This window comes from Bos mutus, chromosome 22, assembly GCF_027580195.1.
Source record: "Bos mutus isolate GX-2022 chromosome 22, NWIPB_WYAK_1.1, whole genome shotgun sequence".
NCBI classification, from domain to species: Eukaryota; Metazoa; Chordata; class Mammalia; order Artiodactyla; family Bovidae; genus Bos; species Bos mutus.
In genome coordinates, this window is record NC_091638.1 from 71,856,489 (window position 1) to 71,879,737 (window position 23,249).

At 43.7% G+C, this 23,249-nt stretch overlaps 1 protein-coding gene across 5 annotated transcripts; it reads left to right on the plus strand.

Annotated features, from left to right (window-relative positions):
* CPSF7 (cleavage and polyadenylation specific factor 7) lies at positions 1–22,792 on the plus strand. Of its 5 annotated transcripts, none has more exons than XM_070359997.1 (10): positions 1–99; positions 722–830; positions 7,251–7,469; positions 8,298–8,401; positions 8,774–8,946; positions 12,011–12,425; positions 12,947–13,065; positions 15,204–15,372; positions 16,016–16,183; positions 20,836–22,792. In XM_070359997.1, exons 2-9 carry the CDS (start codon positions 777–779, stop codon positions 16,176–16,178), a joined length of 1,416 nt encoding a protein of 471 aa, XP_070216098.1. In that variant the 5' UTR covers positions 1–99; positions 722–776; the 3' UTR covers positions 16,179–16,183; positions 20,836–22,792. The 5 variants fall into 5 exon arrangements, with proteins under 5 accessions (XP_070216098.1, XP_070216100.1, XP_070216099.1 ...); XM_070359999.1 differs by having other exon boundaries at positions 8,774–8,919; XM_070359998.1 differs by lacking the exon at positions 20,836–22,792 and adding an exon at positions 17,606–17,616.
* Positions 22,793–23,249: the final 457 nt, after the last annotated feature.

Here is a 23,249-nt window from a genome sequence, read left to right on the forward strand (position 1 = left end):
GACGCCGGCGGCGGGGGGGGGGGGCGGGACCTGGGGCCGAGAGCGGTTCGCGCGCTTCGGGCCTAGTCCAGACTCGCCGCCGCCGCCGCCATATTCCCGGTAACGGGGGCGCGCGGCCGGGGGCCGGCTGGGCCGGAAGAGGGCTCGGGGACGGCGCTGAGGCGGGGAGGGGGTCGGTTGAGTTTGCGACAACCGGAGTTGGCGGGCGGCGGGAGGCGCGGGCCTTTGAGGGAGGGGGCCGAGGGCTTCGGGCCGGGTCTGTGGGGAGGGAGCGGGGCGGGCCTAGCCGGGGGCGAGGACTAAGGCCTGGGTGGGGAGCGGAGGTAGCTGGAGCTCCGGGAGCCGCAGGGACTCCTAGCCCGGGCTGCTTGGGGCCTCGGCAGGTGCGGCGGGCTGGGCCTGCGGGCTTCGCCGCGGTCGTTCTTCGCAGCGCCATCCGAGGGCCCGTAGGAGCAGAGGCCTGGACTTTCTCGTCGCGCCACGGGCAGCTGCGGCGCAGCTCCGGTCGGGCCCGAGGGTGATGGGCAGCGAGCCCCGCGAGCCCCGGTGGCCTGGGAGAGCGAGGGGCGGCGCGAGGCCGGGGGCGGGGCGGAGCGGGTGGGGCCGAGCTCGGACTGCCGGGATGCTGCGTCTCTGGAGACGGGAGGTTGGCAACCAGTGCCCTCCTTCCAGCCCGGGACCCTTATGCCTTGTAACTCTTGCTTCTTTCTGGATACCGCAGTGGCATCTTTCTTGCCTTGTCCGTTCTCCGGGCGCGAGATCTTCCTTCCGAAGCCATGTCAGAAGGAGTTGACTTGATTGATATATACGCTGATGAAGAATTCAATCAGGTGAGGAGTCCTCGGGAACAGTGGGATTTTCCTGTATCAGGCGAGGAATCTCTTGCAGCAAACTTGCAGGGGTCCCAAGCTCTGTCAGTGGTTGAGATTTGCTCGGCCTGAACACACGTCTGTCAAATCTAAAATCTTCCCTCTAGCACAGACTTTCAAGACATATGCCTATTCCGTTTTATGTCAACTAAAGCCTGCAGGCTTAATTTTAAAACCTTTGATTTAAGAGCAAATAAAAATTAGGTTTAATAGAGTGGTATATCATCAACCTGTGGAACTTGCTCCTCCAGGAAGCCAGAGTTGAACGTCAGTCTCCTGGAAGACTGGCCACATTTAAAAATCAGAATTAGGTGTTCTGTAGCATCTACGAAGGCAATGTTGATACGTGTTCCTTTGAGAGTCTCTCAAATGGCAGCTGGAGAAATGTAGTACCCCTTCCCTCTATAAGGCAGTGCAAGTATGAAAGATAACTTTAACTTTTAATGTTAGTTGTTTTCCAGTTGTTTTCAGCCTGCCTTCTTTCAGAAGTAGCTTGACTCTGGTCTTGAGTAGTCCATAGGCTTTTTAATGTTAGTTTTTTAGTAATAAACTTTATTGATGATGTAATTGGTGGGAGGAGGTAAAGGTATTGGACAAACCAGTTCAGAAGCAGATAGAGACCCACTCACATACTCTTGAGTTCAGTTTGTTGATCTCTTTACGATATGTCAAGAAAATTATACAGTGATCTCCCTTGAAACAATCATCTCATATACAGGTCAATTCAGAAAAGATCTCAAGAATGTTCCAAAGTCTATTTAAAACTTAATATCCTGCCTGGATTATTTTCAGCACTATTCTCTTGAGTAAACTGGTTTTTCCCATTTTCATCTTTCAATGGCTATATGTAAGGACCTATAAAGAGGATTTAAAAAACAAAATCAGGCTAGAGAAGGAAAGCGGAGAAGGCAATGACAACCCACTCCAGTACTCTTGCCTGGAAAATTCGATGGATGGAGGAGCCTGGTACTGGTAGGCTGCAGTCCATTGGGTCGCTAAGAGTCAGACACGACTGAGCGACTTCACTTTCACGCATTGGAGAAGGAACTGGCAACCCCCTCCAGTGTTCTTGCCTGGATGATCCCAGGGATGGGGGAGCCTGGCGGGCTGCCACCTATGGGGTCGCACAGAGTCAGACACGACTGCAGCGACTTAGCAGCAGCAGCGGCAGAGAAGGAAAGTGCTCTGATTGGACCCTGACTCTTTTTTTTAACTTCTATTTTGTACTGGGGTATAGCCTATTAACAATGTTGTGATAGGGAAGGGACTCGGCCACACATGTATCTGTTCTCTGCCAAACGTCACTCATATTCAGGCTGCCATAAAACATCGAGCAGAGTTCCATGTGCTATACAGTATGGACCCTGACTGATGTGAAGCAGCAGGCAAGGTTTATATATGCCATTATGTGCCGTTTCTTTCACTTGGCAAAAGTTGATCATTTTCCCATGTCTTCTCAGGCAAACTGCAGTTGTCTACATGTGGCTGCTGCTTAACTTAAATACATGAAAATCTTTCTTTAAATTTCAAATAAGTCAATTATTTATGGATAAAAAGAAAGACTTAGCGTATTTAGTTACTATTTACTTTCCTGAATTTTTCATATTTGAATCAAGACTCGTACTACTTTTTATGTTATTCTTTTAAATATGAGATAGCAAGAAATAAGTCTCCTTTAATTCTTTTCTATTATTAATTTTAAAAACATCGTTTCCCCTTAATTTCATTATCTGTGGGTTGATGACAATACTGCTGATGATTCACTCTAGGAAATGGGTAGAACAGGGTCCTAGACCACAGGTCTAGCCACATGTGGTCTGAGAAGTGAGATTTCATAATCTCTTAAGCAGTATAGCTTGTTGGTCATAGACAAGACAGGTCTCATCCACTGAGTTGTTGGTCTCAACAATTTGATCTCTGGTCTCCTCAGTTAAATAGGACTTTTTTGTGTGTGAAATCAAGTAGATGTTTGTACTGAAACGACAATTTGGTACTTGGTTATATTGAAGAAAGTATAGATTTTAAATGTTTTATGTCCTGGGGAAAGTCAGGAAAGGGTGCTTTTCCCCCCCACAAATGAGTTAATTTTAGCAAAGCTGGTTTTAGTAGAATTTGGAAGCTGCTGGAGAAGTGGTAAAAGCTCTGTTTGGGATTCTTAGACGTAAGCTTAGATTGAAGGCCAACAGTACAGATTGTGTTTTAGAATGTTACAGGAATGTTACTAATTCACCCCAACTTACCCCTCCCTGCACAAGAACCTTGTCATGTGTACTTTGCTCCCCAGGGGAAATAAGCACTGTTCCTAGATGGAACCCTGTGGTGCCGACTCCAGATATGTTACAGTGTGTGCTGCAAAATCGTCTTTTGCAGAGCTGCTTCGCTCCTGTTACAGAGGGAAACTTGGAGTTCTTAGGGTCTCTCTCAGGCTGAGGAGAGCAACTCGGAAAGTGACTGAAAGCTGCCGTCCCTGCTGAGTGTTTGGTCTCTTTTCTGTTTCTAGTGCTGAGACGGGCGCTTTGCACAGTATGCTCAGTTTCCTCAGCAAATAGTTACTGAGCTACTTCTGTTTGCTAGGCATCGTATTAGAACTAGTGAGATAAAAGGGGGAAGATGGATTTGTGTGCTCAAGAGGTTCCATTCCTGGTGGTCAACAGCAACGGACGGTGATAGGGAAGGAGAGTGAAGTGAGAATTGTGGAAATAGTAATCACAAAGCCAAGAGCATTGAGCTTTGGTTACCGTTATAAGAAAATTAAGTCACATAGGTTGCTTTAAGAAAAAGCTTTATTACTGTGTCTTCCCTGGTGGCTCAAACAGTAAAGAATCTGCCTGCAATGCAGGAGGCCTGGGTTCGATCCCTGGGTCAGAAGATCCCCTGGAGAAGGGAATGGAAACCCATTCCAGTATTCTTGCCTGGAGAATTCCATGCACAGAGGAGCCTGGTTGGCTGAAGTTCATGGTGTCACAAAAGAGTCAGACATGACTGAGTGACTAACGCTTTAGATATCAGGAAAGGGCTGGCAAGTAGGAACATTGAGCATTCAGGTGGGGAAGTTCTTATTTAAATTCAAAATCGTGCAAGTTCTCTTTTGTAAACCAAGAAGCTTCCTGAGACAATCACAGCTATTCCTCTGCTATAAAATGGAAACTTCTCTCTGGTATTAATTTAGTATTAAATACATCTTTTCTAATCTCCTTGAAATGAAATCCTTAACACCAATGCCTGTAAAATACTGTATTTTTCACTTAATTTGTAGAATTAGATTTTGCTTTAGCTGCATAAATAATCAGCTCACTTGGTAATCAGAAAAACCTCAGGTCCTTACCTCTTTTCTTGTCTTAGCCCCTTGATGTTGCTAGAAGATTTAGATGCAAATACATCTTGATAACATTATTTCTTCAACAAAATCTTCAACAGAATCCTCAATAGGTCTGCCATATGCATCAGAACAGTTCCTCCAAAATTCTTTGAACTGAGGTTCTGTGGCCCAGAGAGACCATTTGAATCTTATGACAATTTTGCATTCCTTGAATCCTTTTGTATTTCTTAAAGTGGTAAAATAATCCATACACCAGAGTCTTCTGGGATTGGGACTGTCATATTCTCTAAGGAACCCCGAAAGAGTAGATTGTTCACTGAGGCTTACGGTATGGGAAATTTCCTAGTGATACCTTTGATCTCTGAGCTGCCCATGTCTGCATGTTAACTGCTCAGTTATCAGCAATAGTCTTTGTATTAAAACGTTTCAACATGCATCTCTGAATCATAGATCATGGAAAGAATGCCACTTTGGTTCCACTGACCATACAAGATTGTGAGTTTCCTTATTTAAGTTCCGTTTCACAATCCTTGATTAATTATAAAAAAAAAAAAAGTTATCCTGGTTTGAAGTAGTGTTGTTTTAGGGTTAGAGGATTGAAGAGGATCAAGTGGTTTCCAGGTCTTTTCTACACCTTGAACCATAAGAGCAAGTCATATGTAGTGCATGAATAAATAAATGATTTGTCTAGAGTTATGATTGTTTGAGACTTAGACTGTCAAATATTTTACACACAAAATATTGAGTTACTAGCTGTGACTTTCTTCACCTTTTAAATTCATTATCCACCCTGTACTCTCCAGTGTTAGCAGCTCCCCATCATACTCATCTTTTTTTATGCAAGGTCCTTATTTATAGATTTGACTACCTAAGATAGTCTTCTTGTGTTTATTTACCTCCCTGATTCTTTTTCAGGCTCTTCTCTTTCTGAGATTTTTACAAGGTTCAAGCTCTTTTCCTTTGGGCTTCTTAACAGTATCTGTAACATTTGAAGTTATTTACATTATCATGCTGTGGATGTTCTTCCCTTTTACTTCAGATAAACTGAGAACTATAAGATTGTTTCCAAAAGTTTCTGTTGGTATGTAGGTCTAAGAATGTATTTTGTAGTGAGTCCTCTAGTTGCACTCCAGAATCAGGAATTCTTGTGATGGATTTGAAGGGAGAAAGTTACTGCAGCTTCCGCACCTGAGGTGCATTAGGAGAGATGATTCACCTTCAAGGAACTAAGCAAGTTGCCAAATAAGGTTCTTTTTTTATTCCCTTTGTATGGATCTTTATTCCCATTTTTAAAAGACAGCAATGACATGAATGAGCTATAGTGTCCCTAAAACACTCCAATGTCTCCTTGTATCTGTTTTTTGGCAGTTTCATCTTTAGCACTGTTTGGATGTTTAGACTGTTACCTGGGGGGTGGCGGGGGGAAACAACTTGTCTGATCCTTAAAAGATCCTCTCTAAGATAATAACACTGAAAACTCTGAAACATTAAGTTCCCTTAATAGTAGTTCTTATGATTTTAGGAGTTTTGATATGTGTTACCTTGGTCTGCTATAATACTAAAAATGGGCTGACTTGTAAACAACAAATTTATTTCTCACAGTTCCAGAGGCTAAAAGACTGAGATCAGGTTTGTGTTCTGGTGAGCAGCCTCTTCCAGTTGCAGCCTCTGCCAGCTTGTATCCTCACGTGATGGAGAGCAGAGCAAGCAAGCTCTAATTCTTACAAGGGCACTAATACATTTCATAGGCTCCACCCTCAAGACCTCATCTCATTTTAATTACCTCTCAAAGGCCCCGCCTCCTAATACCATCACACTGGGAAACAGTGTTTCAATGTGGGTGTGTGTGCTCAGTCATTTCTGACTCTTTGTGACCCTATGGACTCCTCTGTTCATGGGACTCTCTAGGAAAGAATACTGGAGTCGGTTGCCATGCCATCCTCCAAGGGATCTTCCCAACCCAGGGATTGAACCTGTCTGTGTCTTCTGCATTGGCAGGTAGATTCTTTACCACTGTGCCACCTGGGAAACCCTTCAAGGAGGTGTGCTGCGGGGCGCGGGGGGGCCACATTCAGTCTATAACAGTAATATATAACACAGACAAAAAGTGTATCTCACCTATCTTCCAGAATGCACGTTCATATTCTAAATGGTTAGTGTAATACAGCTTTATGATATGGGTGCTTGTTCTGTTTCCTGAGCTTTATGTTTTAGAAAACTTTGACTGCTTTTGTATATCATTAGATATCTCTGGTATTGTTCAGAGATGTTTCTTATATAAACGTCATGGTAATGTGTTGGATCTGCACGTCATGCACTAGAACGTATAAAGGAAAATCCCCCAATTATTCACTTCCTTTTTATTTTATTTATTTTTTGATGGTTAATAGAAAGATGGGATTATATACTGTGAGCTTTAGAGCGTTATTAAGTAGAATAGTAAGTTTTGTGTAACTCTTGATTTTGGAAATAGTGTAAGATGTTGAAAATTTCATTGGTATAAATGTGGTCTTGGGAAGCTGGCTTCCTGATAACAATAGCAGATGTATCTCTGTGCATTCTTGCTGTGCTGTGCTTAGTCTCTCAGTCGTGTCTGACTCTTTGCAACCCCATGGACTGCAGTCCAACAGGCTCTTCTGTCCTTAGGGATTCTCTAGGCAAGAATACTGGAATGGGTTGCCATGCCCTCCTCCAGGGGATATTCCCAACCCAGGAATTGAACCCAGCTCTCCCATGTGTTGCAGGCGGATTCTTTACTGACTGAGCCACCAGGGAAGCCCTGTGCATTCTTAGTGTGCTTGTTTAATTGTCCTGTACATTTTGAGTCTCACGGTTGATTAAAGCTAGAAACACTACAGACTCCTAATAGGGTCTTAAGAGAAACACCTACATAAACATAATTTTTAAAATTGTTTTACATGGGGAAGTTTTTTGAGTGTGACAGGAAGTTTTTGTATGTTTTACAAAGTATTTGACTGTGGATTGTAAGTAAATGTGAGTAAAATAGAATGAACAAAATGAAAGGTTTTCAAACCCACCTTTGCCAATGCCTCGTCTCTTAGGACCCAGAATTCAACAACACAGATCAGATTGACCTGTATGATGACGTGTTGACAGCCACTTCACAGCCCTCAGATGACAGAAGCAGCAGCACTGAGCCACCTCCTCCTGTTCGCCAGGAGCCATCTCCCAAGCCCAATAACAAGACCCCTGCAATTCTGTACACCTACAGTGGCCTGCGCAATAGGCGAGCTGCTGTCTACGTGGGCAGTTTCTCCTGGGTGAGCATGGGTAACCAAAAAGGCTTGGGTGGGCTGGAGGGAGAGCACTGGGAGGTGATGGCATTTTCAGAAACCACTGTTGCACTGTTTTGTGCTCTGATGGGGTTGGATTTCTTTTTCCTGGGATCAGGTTGGATTGATCTCTGAAAGAGAACTATCCTGAGGACGTACTGGTGCCGAAGAAAGCAATGATTAAGTGGGTAGTTGCTTTTTCTGCCATCTTGTTACCGCCCCTGACCCTGGGGCTTTATGTCTACCAGGGTCATCTGTGGGATGAGATTTCAGAGTGAACACCTTGAACTCTTGGTGGTCATTAGATGGTCCTGTGATAATGATGGGTGAGAGGGAGCAAAGACCTTGATAGCTGTAGTACACTCGGGGTAGGTGGTGATTGTTGTTTTGCAAAAGTTATTGTGTGACATGTTTTGGGGCTGGTGATGGGAGGTGGTTTTTTCCAAGTTAAGAATTGTATATACTGAGGGGGAAGTTGTTGACAGTGATCAACTCTGGCCTGTCAGATCTCCAACTAAAAGCTGCTAGTAATCAGTGTTTGAACTGATGATCCACATGGCAGTCAGAGTTAAAATAGGTTTTAATATTCTTAGTTTCAGATACGGGGATTGGGGCAGAGGTGGGTGGTTTGCAGTTCTGTCTGGGTGAGGACAATATTAAAACCTGCTCTCATTGACATCCTGATGGCCTTCTGGGTTTCCTTTGGGGGGTCGTGGTTATGACTAGACTCCTAGGTTTGGGGGAAGGGTTTGGAACATTCTGGGGGAGGGGGTATACCTCTTGACATTTCTTCCTTTTCCATCTTGCCGGCCCCAGTGGACCACAGACCAGCAGCTGATCCAGGTTATTCGCTCTATAGGAGTCTATGATGTGGTGGAGTTGAAATTTGCAGAGAATCGAGCAAATGGCCAGTCTAAAGGGTGAGGTCTGGATTTAAGAAGCCCCTTTTAGTTTGTAACCATTGGGATAACAGATCTGTACTGTTACTTTGGCCCTGTAATTTAATCCCTCCCACCCTGGCCCAGTTTACTGCCTTGGTTTTGACAAACCACCTTAGAAAGGGGACCTCATTGTGAGGTAGGGGAACATCCATCCATTGAAGGGCAAAGAAAGCTGGTTTCTAATTTGAAATAAATGGTAACATTTTAGGCTGACACTTTTTGTTGTTGATAGTTTTGTATATATAATATAAGCAGGGTATCCTTTGCTCTACCAAAAGTGGAAGAGAATTTCTGTGTTTCTCTCTTGATTGTTTAGTAGATCTCACACATTTCTAATTTTTCTTCCTCAAGGTATGCTGAGGTGGTGGTAGCCTCTGAAAACTCTGTCCACAAATTATTGGAACTTCTGCCAGGAAAAGTTCTTAATGGAGAAAAAGTGGATGTGAGGCCGGCCACCCGGCAGAACCTGTCACAGTTTGAGGCACAGGCTCGGAAACGTGAGTGCGTCCGAGTCCCAAGAGGGGGTACGTGGAGACCATCTGTATGAAAGGGGGGTATTTTGTGGGTTTGTTTTCTGTGCTGTAGGCTTGGTCTACATTGTGGAGGAGTTTGAGGGAGGGTGGTAGTGATTATGGGTGGCAGCATGGCAGTGGGTGAGCTAAAAGTGAGACTTGTGTGCCAGGAGTCAGGTAGTTCAGGTTATGCATTTCTGCTGCTAACTCATGTGGCCTTGGGCAAGTCACTTTACTGTTAGGGCCTACTTCCCCATTTGAACTGGACACAGTGTATAAAGTTCCTGTCACCTCTGAATTATGTGTTTACTATTTAAAAAATCAGTATATAGCAAATGGACTTACTTGTAAGACATGTTTCTCTATCAAATACTAAACAACCACAGTAAAATACAAATATGGTTACATAAAGATGGCTGTAATCTTGTTATAAACATACATTGGAAGGTACTCTTTAAGGAATCGACTGAAAGAAATGCTGGAGAGTAAAAATTTAACAGTGTTTTTCCAGCATTGACCAGGGGGGTTGGGTACCCTTTTGATTACCTGCTATTTTAGTTTGCTTGGCAAGTGTTTCCCATTAGTAAAGGATGTTGCATCATGCCACATTAGCCTGATGATGGTATGCCTTAAGCTCACGTTATTCCCTTTATTCTGACCCCGTTCTCACCAAGCCATCTTCTGATACTAATTTGGTTTCCCAACTAGGGTCTCCTACTGGGAAGAGAATGCACTGACCAGGTGACACGAGTATTCCAGTCTGCTTGGCAGTTGTATTTCTCATTGTAAATCACAAAATTGGCATTCTGGTTTAAGAATCAGTCTCTTGTGAATTTGAATAGTGTGAATCAATCTCCTAGGGTCCAGTCACCCCTGGGCCACTGTTAAAATCAGTGTCTGAACCTGTGAAACCTGGGAACCAGCTTTGGATTGTCATGACCTCACAAGGTGCAGCTACCCTGCAAGGCCCTGCCTGAAACAGCCAACTGCCATTACTTGCCTCTTACTACAGTGGGGGTGATGGCAAAGTTTTGTTACCTACTTTCTGTAACTGCTTAAGTCCTTTTCTCAAAACAGTGCCTTGTGTTGATTGAGTAGTCTACTGGGACCTTGGATAGATTGATTGAAGGTGGAAATATGGTCACTTAACTCTTGCATAGGAATAGCTATGTTCTTATAACTAGATTGAGAGCCTAGATGGAAGTGTTGTGAGCTCCTATTGCTCTGTATTAGAAGACACAACTTTTTTCCTTGATAACATGAATTTTCAGAGTCCATTCTGTTTCAGAGTCTTTGTATGATTCAGCCCTCTTCTGACTTCCGTAAGATGTATAATTTTACATTTATATTGCACACCTAATTGTCCTAGCACCACTGGGCTGTTTACTCCTGGGTTTTACCTTTCTTTGCTAGAATGACGATGGTGATTGAATTGTTTTTCTGCTCTGTCATGTTGATATAGTTGGACCCTGTTAATTCACTCAGTACAGCTGGTTGACATAGTCTGCTTAAAAATGGTTGCTACTCTTGGGACTTGTAGCCATAGCTACCAAAAAAAAAAAAGAAAAAAACCTTTGCTGATGTGGGAACAGGAGCTGGGAAGATAGCTAACTTTCAGGGGATTACACTTGCTAGTATTCTTTCTTCAGTTTGAGAGAACTCAGGGAAGAAGCAAGTTGCCATATGTGTGAGACATGAAAAGCACGAGAATGCTGGGGTAGGCACTGGTGATATACTACATTAGAGAAACCAAGGTGGTTGCCAAAGGGATTAATTCCACTTAATGCTTTCATCGGGAGTTAGGGTTTACTAACAAGTTTTTGTTTAAGGAGCACTCTTCTTTTCTCCTCTTCACACTTGTCTCCTAATGGCATCGTTTTACATCCAAGACTCCCAAGGCCATGTGATCACATTCTTCTGTTGGATTTCATATCAACCAGGCTGAGAGTAGACTATTAAATTGGAAAAAGGGAACAAGTTTAACCCAGGTGACTCAACGGTATCACAGCCATGTTTCCAGCAGTATGCAGACATGTTTTGAGTCCATTTTGCACAATGATATAACCACTGAACCATGATCATGTTCCTAGAAGGCTGCCCTGTGGGGTAGAGGGTTTGGACTGTTGAAATATAGTAGGAATTTCCCAGATTTCAGACATATTTTGTACCAAGCTTTTGCAAGGAGTCCCTGATGTCAGCTGTGTGCCATCTGCTCATTCTATGGGCTGATCTCATATGACCCCTGGTAGCTCAGACAGTAAAGCGTTTGCCTACAATGTGGGAGACCTGAGTTCGATCCCTGGGTCGGGAAGATCCCCTGGAGCAGGAAATGGCAACCCCCTCCAATATTCTTGCCTGGAAAATCCCATGGACTGAGGAGCCTGGTAGGCTACAGTCCATGGGGTCGCAAAGAGTGGGACACGACTGAGCGACTTCACTTTTTTGGCTTATCTCCCACTTTCTCTCATTTAACTTCTAGTCTTCCACTTCTTGTTCCGTGTCTCTTCCTCATCCCAGTTACCAGTTTTGGTACTTGGATGGAAGAAGTGTTGTTCATGCCCTGCCTGTCCCTCCTTTCCTCCAAATTTACTGGCCAAAGTGCCAAGGCAAAGAGAAAATTTCAAATAGATAGCAGGATAGAAAAGGGTAACTACTACAAGCCCAAGGAAAGAGTCCCTGAACTCCTACCAGAGAAAATGAGATTTTTAATCTGCTTGAATCCAGCTAAACAGTAATGAACATATTTCAGCACTGTCATTTTTCTCGTGGGTTATTAAGAACCTTCTGCATTTAAAAACAGAAAACAAATTTAAGGATAATTTAAATGTGAAGCACTGAGAGTTCTAGATAAAGAGAATTCTTTAGCACACAGAATTTAGGGTGGTACTGCTTCCTGGGTTTATGTCTGAACTAGGCTGCCTCTTACCTTTCTGAGGCAGTAGGTGATTTTACCTTCTTCCTCAGCCACCTGTCACCTTCCTTAGTGTGGTGTCAGATGACTCTTGGTGACGGATGAACTTGTCCCATGGTTATGTTTAAGACTTGGGCAGTAACGGTAATTCTTTTTTCTTCATAGGAATACCTCCACGGGCCCACTCCCGAGATTCTAGTGATTCTGCTGATGGACGGGCCACACCCTCTGAGAACCTTGTGCCCTCATCTGCCCGTGTGGATAAGCCCCCCAGTGTGCTGCCCTACTTTAATCGCCCTCCTTCAGCCCTTCCCCTGATGGGTCTGCCCCCACCCCCCATTCCACCCCCACCACCTCTCTCCTCAAGCTTTGGGGTCCCTCCTCCTCCTCCTGGCATCCACTACCAGCATCTCATGCCCCCTCCTCCTCGATTACCTCCTCATCTGGCTGTACCCCCCCCTGGGGCCATCCCACCTGCCCTTCACCTCAATCCAGCCTTCTTCCCCCCACCAAATGCCACAGTGGGGCCTCCACCAGATACTTACATGAAGGCCTCAGCACCCTATAACCACCATGGCAGGTAAGGACTATCTTGTTCCTTTCCAATCTGAGCCAGGCATAGCAGGGTAGACAGTATGTTAAGTTTGTTTTCTTCTCCCCAAGGAAGTAAGTGAGCACTGAACTATTATTTTCTTTTTCCCTTGTGGAAATTCTGTTGTCATAGTATTGAGTCCTGGGAAATAGTTAACTACCTGTTAGAGAATGTTTTTATTTGGTATTTTGTTTGCATCTTAACCTCTCACCCAAACTGTGTCCTTTGTATCCCCTTTTCAGGTGGTTGATTAAGTTGAGTGCTCTGAGTCACTGTTATGAGTGCTACGAGTGTCTAGCACTATGGGGTCGTGCCAGAATTACAAAAGTATACCACATAAATCCTGTCTTTAGAGAACATGAACATAGAAAACATGTGAACAGGCTTAGAATCATTTCAGACAGCATACAGGAGAGTGTAATTAAATAGCATAGTACTCTAGAGGATGGTAAGATAACGCTGGGTATGGGCAGTCAAGAGTGATCTTGTCTCTGTATTTCTGTGTGCAGCCGAGATTCGGGCCCTCCGCCCTCTACAGTGAGTGAAGCAGAATTTGAAGACATCATGAAGCGGAACAGAGCAATTTCCAGCAGTGCCATTTCCAAAGCTGTATCTGGAGCCAGTGCAGGTAACTCATCCTTAGCTTTGCTGCCTTCTCCTTACTTTTAGTTTTGTCATTTCCATTGGTAAGAAGTCCAAGATAAAATTGGAGCACTGGTACATTTTGAAAATCAATAATAACCTGCTTTTGGGCTTTTGGGGAGCTCCACTGAGACTATTTAGCCTGTATCTAGACCTGCCCCATGAAAGCCAACTTGATGCATAGAATATAAATAACTAATACTATCTCATTGTGGTGTTTCCTGCCTCCTGGAAATCTTGATCTCAGTGGTTGATCACTGGGTCTAGTGTCTGGGTACACCTTGAGTTTTTAGGACTGATGATGATGGTTGATATGGAATCCGATTATATTTGAGGATTGAGGCAGAGCTGATGGCCTCCATGTAGCCTGTCCTGGAAAGAGGCAAATCTATTGGGTGTCATCTTAAGGCATGATACACCCTTACAGCTAACTTTTGCCCTGCTGTCAGTATTAAGTGGGCAGAACCAGAAGCCATGCTTTTGAGAGCTGAGGAAACAGAATCTTTGCTTCCTAAGAGAAGAGTATATAGAGTTCTGATCCAAGTTTCACATTATAACACTAATCATATTCACTTTCTTCCTGTGAGTTTCCCACATGAATGTAGATATAGATTGTCATATCTAAGAAATAACTGTTTTCATCCATTTTCCATAATTTCTCTTTACTACGAAATCTGAATGCAGAGTAAAGACAGAAAGCATGTATATATTCTCTCTGTTTTCCACCGGAAATCTTCATTGACATCTGAGTAAATCTCTTTAAGTTAAAAAGTTAGGTATGCTCGTCGTAGCAAGTCAGATACACAGTGTAAGGAAAAACAGTCATTGTTCTCCACCAGTTCCTTCACATTGAGATGATCAGTAACTGAACCTCTGTCTCCTCCCTTTGTTTTGTTCTCATTTCAGTCATTCAAACCACAGATATCTATTGACTGCCTACAAAACAGGCAAAAATTCCCTCCCCTGGTCGAGCCAAAATCCCAGCATTCCTTGGCCTCCACAGAACTGCAGCTCCTCCAGTCTGTTTCATTCTTTACTACCCTGCACGAGGAAGCTGCTGGTCCTGTCACTGGCCCCTGCCTGGTTTCATGCTTTCCTTGCATTATCTTGTCCTTAAGGCTCTTGCAATGCAAGAAAGCTTTAGTTAGGAAGTATGCAGGTCCCCACCCCAACCACTAGCCGTGAGTCTGAGTATCGCTCAGATGGTGAAGGAAGGAGCTAGTTCTTCATGGCAGCAAAATTTAAAGAGTGTGTGTGTGTGTGTGTGTGTGTGTGTGTGTGTATGCACACAACATAACGTGTTTTAACTATATGTTACTTCTGTGCGTATACATGTTTGGTTATAGATTACAAATAATTCAGACAGAACTGTGCAGTGTTAATAAATGAAAGACTTCTGTACAAGAACTGTCAGTAAGACTACCATGCATCTGAAGTTTCTGTCCTTCAGGGTTGTTTTTTTTTTTTTTGCATATAGCATCATATATGTATAATTTTGATATGGAATACTGTTTCACAGCTTTTCAACAATATTCTGATCATCTATTATACCAACTAACACCTAACATTTATTGAGCCCTTACTGTGTGCCTGGCACTGTGCTTAAGTGCTTTACATGGATCGCTTTGTTTATATCCAGATTTATTACCTTACGCTTTTTAACAACTATGGAATATTCTGTAGAACCGATGTTCCTTAATTTATATAGTCAGACCCTATTGAAGGAACTTTTAAGTTGTTTCTGATTCTTTAATAAAACAAATGATGCTAAAACAAACATGGTTTAAATTATACACTTGTGAGCAGAAGTTGAAAATTTTTAGAATTGCTAGGTCAAAAAGTGTGCACATTGTTTATTATAATGGGTGTTGTCAAATAGCCTGCAGACAATGACATGCCAGTTTATACATCCATTAGCAGTATCTGAGAGCATCTGTCTGATTCCAGACCATTGGAATATTGGTTCCATACAGTTTTATACTTGCCGCTTCTGCCTCATCCACTATACTATGGTTCTGTGGGACAGCTAGTTACTCTTGGTGTGTGTCCTCCTGAGTTCTCCTTTTCATCAGTTAGTTTACTCCCTCTGCTTATCCTTGGCCTTTCCCATCCATCCCCTGTCAGGGGATTACAGTGACGCGATTGAGACGCTGCTCACAGCCATTGCTGTTATCAAACAGTCCCGGGTCGCCAATGATGAGCGTTGCCGTGTCCTCATCTCCTCTCTTAAGGACTGTCTTCATGGCATTGAAGCCAAGTCTTACAGTGTGGGTGCCAGCGGGAGCTCGTCCAGGTGAGTTGATAATTGCTCCAGCGACAGCTAGCCCTGAGCAGCATTTTTCCAGGGGTTGGCAGGGGAAGGAAAGGAACACAGGTATCAGGCAAGGACCTGGCTGAAAGAGCAGACCTAGCCCTCGTGCCTTTAAGGGGAAGAAATTGATCAAATGTTTACATTAATAAATGTTGTAATGTCTGAAATCTGTGTTGGGTGAGGCAATGGGCTTATTTAGGATGGAAGACCAACATAGTTAAGAACGTGGGCTTTGGAGCCATACATTCTTGGATTTGAATTCTGCTCCTAACTATCTGTGTGACCTTGAATGTGAAAGTTACTCAACTTTTGAAGCCTTATTTTTCTCATTTTTAAAAAGAGGACAGTGATAGTACTTATCTTACAGATCTGTTGTAAAGATTAAGTGAAATAAAGCATGTGAAGCTCTTAGCACTGTGCCTGATACATTAATAAGTCTCAACAAATTTGTTCTTACTTTTCTTTAAAAGACTAGTCCTTAAAGAGCTAACATCCTCAGACAGTGGGCCCATGATAGAGTAATAGAAGAGTGGTTTAACAAATAGTAGGAGACACCAAAACACCAGGTTCTTGGAAAGAATGGGGTAGGTCTTCTGAGTGAGGCTGAAAACAGTCTTTCTAATAGGAAAAGACATCGGTCTCGAGAGAGGTCACCAAGCCGGTCCCGGGAAAGCAGCAGGAGGCACCGGGACCTGCTTCATAATGAAGATCGGCATGATGATTACTTCCAAGAAAGGAGCCGAGAGCACGAGAGACACCGGGATAGAGAACGGGACCGGCACCACTGAGAAAGGTGGGATAGAGCCCCATCGCTGGCTTGTTGATGATTTCTTATGAAAGAAAAAATATTGATAGTAAAGGTTTCTCTCCCTCCTTTTAAAGCAGGTAAAGGGGACGGGAGGACTTTGATTTATGTAACCAGAAACTCAGGAGGGCAGATTTTCTGCTTGTTTGTGAGGTGTCTCACCTTGAAATGGACCTGAGATTAAGCTATTTTTGCTTGTTTTTTGACTGCTTTCACTCGACATGGTATAATGGCTAAGAACATAGTTTCTGCAGGTTATACATCCCATCTCCTCCAGCCATATTACTTTCTGTTCTTCATTTGTGAGTGAAAATAATAAAACAACTGTCTCATTGGATTGCTGAGTATTCAGTGAGCTAATTCCATATAGAGCATTTAGCTGTCATAGTATCTGTCACATAGTAAGTTCTCAATAAATGATAGCTTTTGTTACTGTTATTGTTACATTTTATTTTTTGCCATGCCAGGTGTGGGATCTTAGTTCCCTGACCAGAGTTTGAACCTGTGCACCCTGCATTGGCAGTGCAAAGTGTTAACCACTGGACTACCAGGGAAGTCCCTCACTGTTGTTATTTTAACCCCACCAAACTTTCAGAGGAAAAAATCAGGGAAATTGGCCAAGACAGAAAAAAGAAAAGTAAGACCATTGCCTACTTGTAAGTTTTCAAGGTGCAACATTAATAATTTTTTAGTATTAATATCTATTATTTAAAAGATTTTGAAAATCAGGATACTTTAGGAGAAAGCAGATCTGAAAAAAAAAATTAAAGCTTTAGAGGATATGTGGAGTATGTGGAGGATACTTCAATGGCAGGATATGTTTTGGAAAAACTCATTGACAGCATTTTTTTTTTTTTTCTTAAAGCAAAAGCCAGGAGGGTTGAGGGCAGGGAACTAAATATGTTAACTCAAGTAACTGAAAAGTTGAGGTAGGCTTCTCAGACAGGCTCCAGGTTACATCCCACCAGCTTGGCAATCCCACCTGAAACCAAACTTCCAACAAAGATTGTTTCCAGTACATAAGCAAGCAGGAGCAGTTGTTGCCTCTGTTTCTTTGGAGATCTTTAAAAGTAGTCTAGACTCTGGTGGGGATGGTCTGTTTGTGGTTCCTGAAGGCTGTTGCATGACCCAGGTGATACTTTGGGGTCTCTTGTCAATTTTGTGGTTTCACATCAAGTACATTAGGAAAATGTTCTTGGTTTTGGCCAATTTGGTTGGTCTGAAGTCATGGTAATTGAGGAGGGTGAAGAGTTGGAGTAGTTCTATTTTGTGTTTTTGGGGTGGATACATGGGGGACTGGATGAAGAAGGGAAAAGAAGCCCTTCCTCTTCTGTGAGTGCCTGTCGTTCACAAGCAGTGGCTGGACTACAAACTGTTGCCTAATGATAACCTACCAAACTAATGAGAAAGGAGTCTGGTTATATTCAGCTACTGCCCTCTAGTTTGTTTTTTGTTTTGTTTTGTTTTGTTTTGCCCTCTAGTTTGTTGTTTGACATTGTCTGCCGTAAACCTAAGTGGAGGGATTTCTCTGGTCGTCCAGTGGCTGAGACTCTGCTCCCAATGCAGGGTCCCAGGTTTCATCCCTGGTCAGGGACCTGGATCCTGCATGCTGCTACTGAGACCCAACACAACCAAATAAATAAATGTTTTGTTTTAAAAAAAAAAAAAAAAAAACTTAAGCAGAGTTGTAGTTGGGAATTCTTTTTGTCTTCTGTAGAGAGCAGATATATGGGGAAATGAAGTTAACATTTTTTACCTGCCTCCCTTCTCTCTTTTATTCCACAGTCTTGGAGTACTTGATATTAATGGAAATCTAAGATACCCCTCAGAAAATCAGCAGTTAGGCTGTGGGTTCTAGATACTTCTTTCTAGATTTTGCAATAGGTTGAGATTTGAGAAGTGCCCGTATATCTTCCAGAAAAGCAGGCTTCAGGAGAGGTGGAGCCCACAGATAGCTTTGGCCTAATTCAGTCTCGGGGTGCGCAGGAGGGTGGGTTGAGTGGGTCTTTTGATTGAGTCCTTCCCTGCTGTAGCAGTAGCAGCACTTCGCTGTCTTGTTGGAGCTAGCACAGTTGCTGGTGTTGCTTGTAGGTTCAGTGTCAGTCACCACCCTCCCCCATTCCTGCAGCCCACCGTGTGTGTCCTTTGCAGCTAGCTAGGACAGGAGTGACCAGGGAGGTGTTACTTGATGTGTGCAACGCATGGGGCCACACTCAGCTTCATAGTCGGAATGTGTAACTGCACATCACTGTTCTTGGTGGCTTTGCTCGTCTGACAGCCTTTGATAGAGAAATTGTGAGATCCACTGATGATTTGAATTTTGGGGGTTGAACATGTGAACCTGAAACTTTAAAAACTGTCGTCTTGCTTCGTTTTATCCACCTGTAAAATGGGAGTTTTCTTCCATTATGGGATGGTTCAATTTGGATATCTGAAAAATCCTGTAACCCAGTAGTTCCCAGAAAACAGCCATTTGGCTGGTGCAGGCCCATGACAGATGAGGAAAATTAACTCTTGAGATAGGTTTCCTAGTTCCCCAGTTTTCCTAGTCATCCTTTAGATATGTTGGTTATTCCATCCGGATAATTAGTCTCATTTATCTTAAGAACTTCCAAGCTCTGTGTACAGTGAGTGAGTGAAGTCGCTCAGTCGTGTCCGACTCTTTGCAACCCCGTGGACTGTAGCCCCCCTTTTAGTTATTAAAAAAAATAGTATTTATACTGTATGGACAGGTGTTCCTGAGAGCAAAGGATATGTTCCATCTAGAGGCAACAAAAAACAGCAGCCTTTTTTTTGTCTGCCCTTCCTCAGGATGGCCTCAACCTCTGAGGCTTAAAGTCTGATTGACCCACTTTGGCCTCAATCTATTCAAACTTTACCACCAAAATGGAGCCATAACCTCTAAGTGGGTGATGTTCAGTTGACCCTTGAGCAGTGTAGGGGTTAGGGGAGCCAACCTCTGTGTAGTTGAAAATTCGAGTGTAACTTTACAATCAGCCCTCCCATTTCTGTGGTTTCACATCCACAGATTTCAGCCAACCTCAGATGGTATAGTAGTGTAGTATGAATTTATTGAAACAATTCTCCATATATGTGGACCAGTGCAGTTCAAACCTGTATTTTTCAGGGGTCAACTGTAGTTTACTTCTGGTGCGCTAGTTTTCCTCTGAGTCTTGTTTTGTAGGAGCAGTTCCCAAATCACATCTCTTTTGTGGTATATGTTTGTATGCTTTGGAGTGTGAGAATATTCTTAGGTAGTCTGTGGCGCTGACTTTTTGTAGTTGTTTTAAGACATTATCCTGTTTGATGTATATTTATTCTTACTTCATTGCTATCCTCCTGAGTGAGTGAAAACTGAGCATTCTGTTCAGTTTTGGTCTAATGCAGAGATTCGGAAACCCATGTGATATGAAATTGAGAAGGCATTGAGGGCTTTCATTCTCTCATATAGTGATTGAGGAAGGTGCTTGCATACAGAGGTGTTTAGAGAAGCCAGAGGCCATGGCAGAGTCTGAGGACCCCAGGCTGAAATAGCGCCATTTCAGAGTGTAGAAGGATCAGGTAGCTCACAAGTGTATTTTTTCTTTGGCTAGCTGCTCCATGTGCACACATTAAGGTTGAGCCTTTATGTATAGGCCATGTTGCCAGCTTAGGCACTAGTTTAAATCTTCAGCCCAAATTTCATTCCCCCTGTTGCTTCTCACCATCAGTTCTATCTTATATGGTAAGATTGCCAGGCCACCCCCTGCAGATTGGTATTACAGCATTGGAACTAGAGCTGTGTACTGGGGACCTAAAGTTTGGTCAAGATGTGCAAGTGATGTAACAGTGCTTTACTGTTGAGCAGTTCTTAACTGTGCTTTTAGTTTTCTTGGATGGTGACTGCTGATTGTTTTCTTTGATTTCCATGCTCTGCTTTCTGTTCTGGCCAGATCACTCCTGATTGGTGTTAGAGTGCTTCTTGGTCCCTCCCCCACAGCTGTCATCTGAGGGAAGACTTAAAATCTCTTGAGTTTTAGTACAACTTAGAACATCTCTGGCTGTATGTCTATATCTATGTGTATGCTTTTTTAAAAGGAGAAAAGTTTAGTTTTTCCTGTATAAGTGCATGCTCCCTGCTAGGGCCTCTTAAGTATTTGGGGGTTAGTGGATTTGGTTATGTACACGCTTGTTTTCTTACCACTGTACCTCCCATTTCCAGATTTTTCCCCTTTCCCTTAAGGTAAGCTATGACTTGCTCAGAATAGATTTTCTGAAATAGTATTTAAACTCACCATGCTCCTTTACAGCAACTTTTCTTGAAATGTAGCAGTTTCCATACTTTTTCTGCCAAAGTCCCCTTTCCAGTCAGACTGCTTTGATTCCTCATTTCGTTGTCAGTGTTCTTCCCTCTAACCTTAAAGTAAGATGTACTCCTTTTTCCTCTATTCTGCTCCAGCCATGCCCTCACTACTCACAGTGCCAGACATTCCCAGACAATTCTGTTTTTTACTTTCCCACATGTGCATTCTGTCTGCATCCCCTACTTCATACATTTTAACTTTAGAAAATGCCACTATAATTTATTATAAGCCCTTGTTAATCAGAAAGTAACCTCTAACTTGTGCTTTCTTTCTTCCCTTCCGATGTTCTCATTACAGGAGTCTGGTTGGAAGCTAATGTTTTTTTAATGGACTTGCATCTCCTCACCTTGATCAGGACTAAAGGACGGAGGCCGCTCCACCCCTTCCCCTTCCTCCAAGCCCCTAACCCCTCCAGACACCCAGGGAATACCCTCTACCCTACAGGATTGAAGATTGCCTGGCAGCCCTCCCAGTCCTGCTCCTTTTTGCCAGGGTAAAGAACCTAAAGACTCCATGTGGTTGGGAGGGTGGAAGACAGGAAGAGACCATGTCCAGGTCCCTGGTCTCCATAGAGAATGGTGCTTTGTCCAAGGAAACGCATTGAGTTTCTGATTCTCCAGGAGCAGTTCAGTGGTGAGGTTGATGGGAAGAATCCTTCCCAAAGAAAATGGATCCTCCCTGTGGGATCTAGGAGAGTGACTGGGTGTGCCAAATATGCCCAGGGTCCTGCCCTCAGCACTAGGTTTGATGGGGCCAAGAGGGTCCAAACCCCTTGCTAACATACCACTTCTTTAACTCCTTTACCTTCCCAGCCCTTTGAGGAGGGACCATGGGAACAGAAACTACTTCCTGGAAAGCTCCTGTTCTTGCTTTTCCCTCTTACATATTGACGGTTTGTTTTCCTAACCTCCCGGAGGGCTCAAACCCTTCTAACTCCTGCTGCCCAGCCTCCTCAGTGGACCTGCCCCTCCTAAGCAGAGAAGGCCCATGAGGTTGCTGTCTGCTGAGGGGTCTGGCGGAGCCCATTACCACCCTCTACTGCTTCTTGCTTGGTTGCCTGTTGCAATAACCAGCTCCATCCACTAGATGTTCCCTTTCCCTGGGGCTTTTCCATTTCACATGTGGAGCCCTTCCCCCAAGAAGGCGGCTTCCTTGTTTTAGAGGAAGGTACTGCCATTGGGAGTTGGGGATGTCGGACCTCAGCAGTGAAGAACCCTCGTGAAGTACTGGGAATGGGGAAGGAGGCAAGTTGGGCAGGATATGGCCTACTTCCATAGGCTTTTCTTTTTTCAGGTTCGATGTGAGCATGGGCTTGCATCCTCCAGGTACATACTTTTACTTATTGTGGGATAACCTGGCACTAGTAAGTAAAGTCACAAAAATTTGGTATTTTTTCACCTTTTGACTTAATAGCTCCCCTCGCTCTGCCTGGAGGTACTTGCTACCTCTGATAAGGAGCAAGGAAGAAGTGGAGCCTGACTTGAATGAGCTCAGCTCAGAATTCTAAGGACCACCACTCTGGGGGCCATTTTCTACACAGGCAAATGGAATTGCTTTTCCCATAACATCCAAATTGTGATGTGGTTGCTACTGACAGAAGCGGCAGCAACAGGGTCCTGCAATACCCATGGGGCGACGGATGCTGCTTCTGCATCTATAAGGGCATGTGACATCTAACAGGAGACGTGGCATGTGAGATGTAGGGTCACTGGAGACCCTTCTGGCTCAGAGGGGAGAGACTGAGTTGGACCGAATCCTTCCTCTGTTCCCTGCACGTTTCTGACACAGCCCTCAATAAGTCACTAAGGGAGTCCCCCCAGGGTTGGAGAGGCACATTCCCTTGGGACAGAGGCTACCGGTTGTAGCTTTTTATCCCCTGTCCCCCAACCCCATCCCCGCCTCCACTTCAGAATATGGCACCCCGCCCAGCCAGCCAAGTGTTAAGTGATGTGCTTATCCTCAAGAGCAGCTCCGGGTGTCTTTTTAATGTAGAGAAAACCAAGTAAGGTGACAGTTTACGGCGAAGAAAATATATATAGAATACCAGAAAAGCCGTTTACCCGGAGAATTTTTTTTCTCCCTATTTTTTGTTTTGTTTTTACTCAATGACACAATTTTTAGTTTTATTTCCTGATAGCAAAAAGAAAGAAACCCAACCCTCAAAAAGGCCATGGCCCCGTCCCCCTGTTGTTGGTGATTTGTTTGTCTTTCTGATAGGTTGAAAATTGTGTAATAAACTTGATGACACTGTCAATCTTTTATACTGCATTGTATTTTTTTTCCTTTTGTAACAAAATATTTTTAAATAATAAATGGGGTGTGCGCTGTTTCACAGATTCCGCATTGCATAGATTTGTTGAGGTGTCTGGGACATGGGTGCGGGCTGATGTAGAGGGAGGGGAGTGAATCCCAGAGTTCTCAGCTGAAACTGGACGGTGGGGGTGCAGTGTGTTTGGTACACCTAGGAGGCCTCGTGTAGTACTCTGGAGGTGCTGCCCCTTGAGGTTTAGCTTTTTTTCCTTAGCCATCTAAATAGCCTAATTCTAGGTCATCCTTTATCCTTCAAGATTCCTAAGATATATTCCCAGAATAAATGTCCTACCTTGTACAGTTGAGTTCTGCTATCATCAGGTTCATAAAGGGAAGAATCCTCTGCTAGGAATTAGCAGATAGGCTGGCTAGTGCTTCCTTCCACTGTCTAAATCTATGAC

Coding starts and splice junctions, on each gene's coding strand:
- CPSF7 (XM_070359997.1), top strand. CDS start 777: ATGTCAGAAGGAGTTGACTTGATTGATATATACGCTGATGAAGAATTC. Junction 831..7,250: donor CTGATGAAGAATTCAATCAG/GTGAGGAGTCCT, acceptor CTCGTCTCTTAG/GACCCAGAATTCAACAACAC. Junction 15,373..16,015: donor GCCAGCGGGAGCTCGTCCAG/GTGAGTTGATAA, acceptor TCTTTCTAATAG/GAAAAGACATCGGTCTCGAG.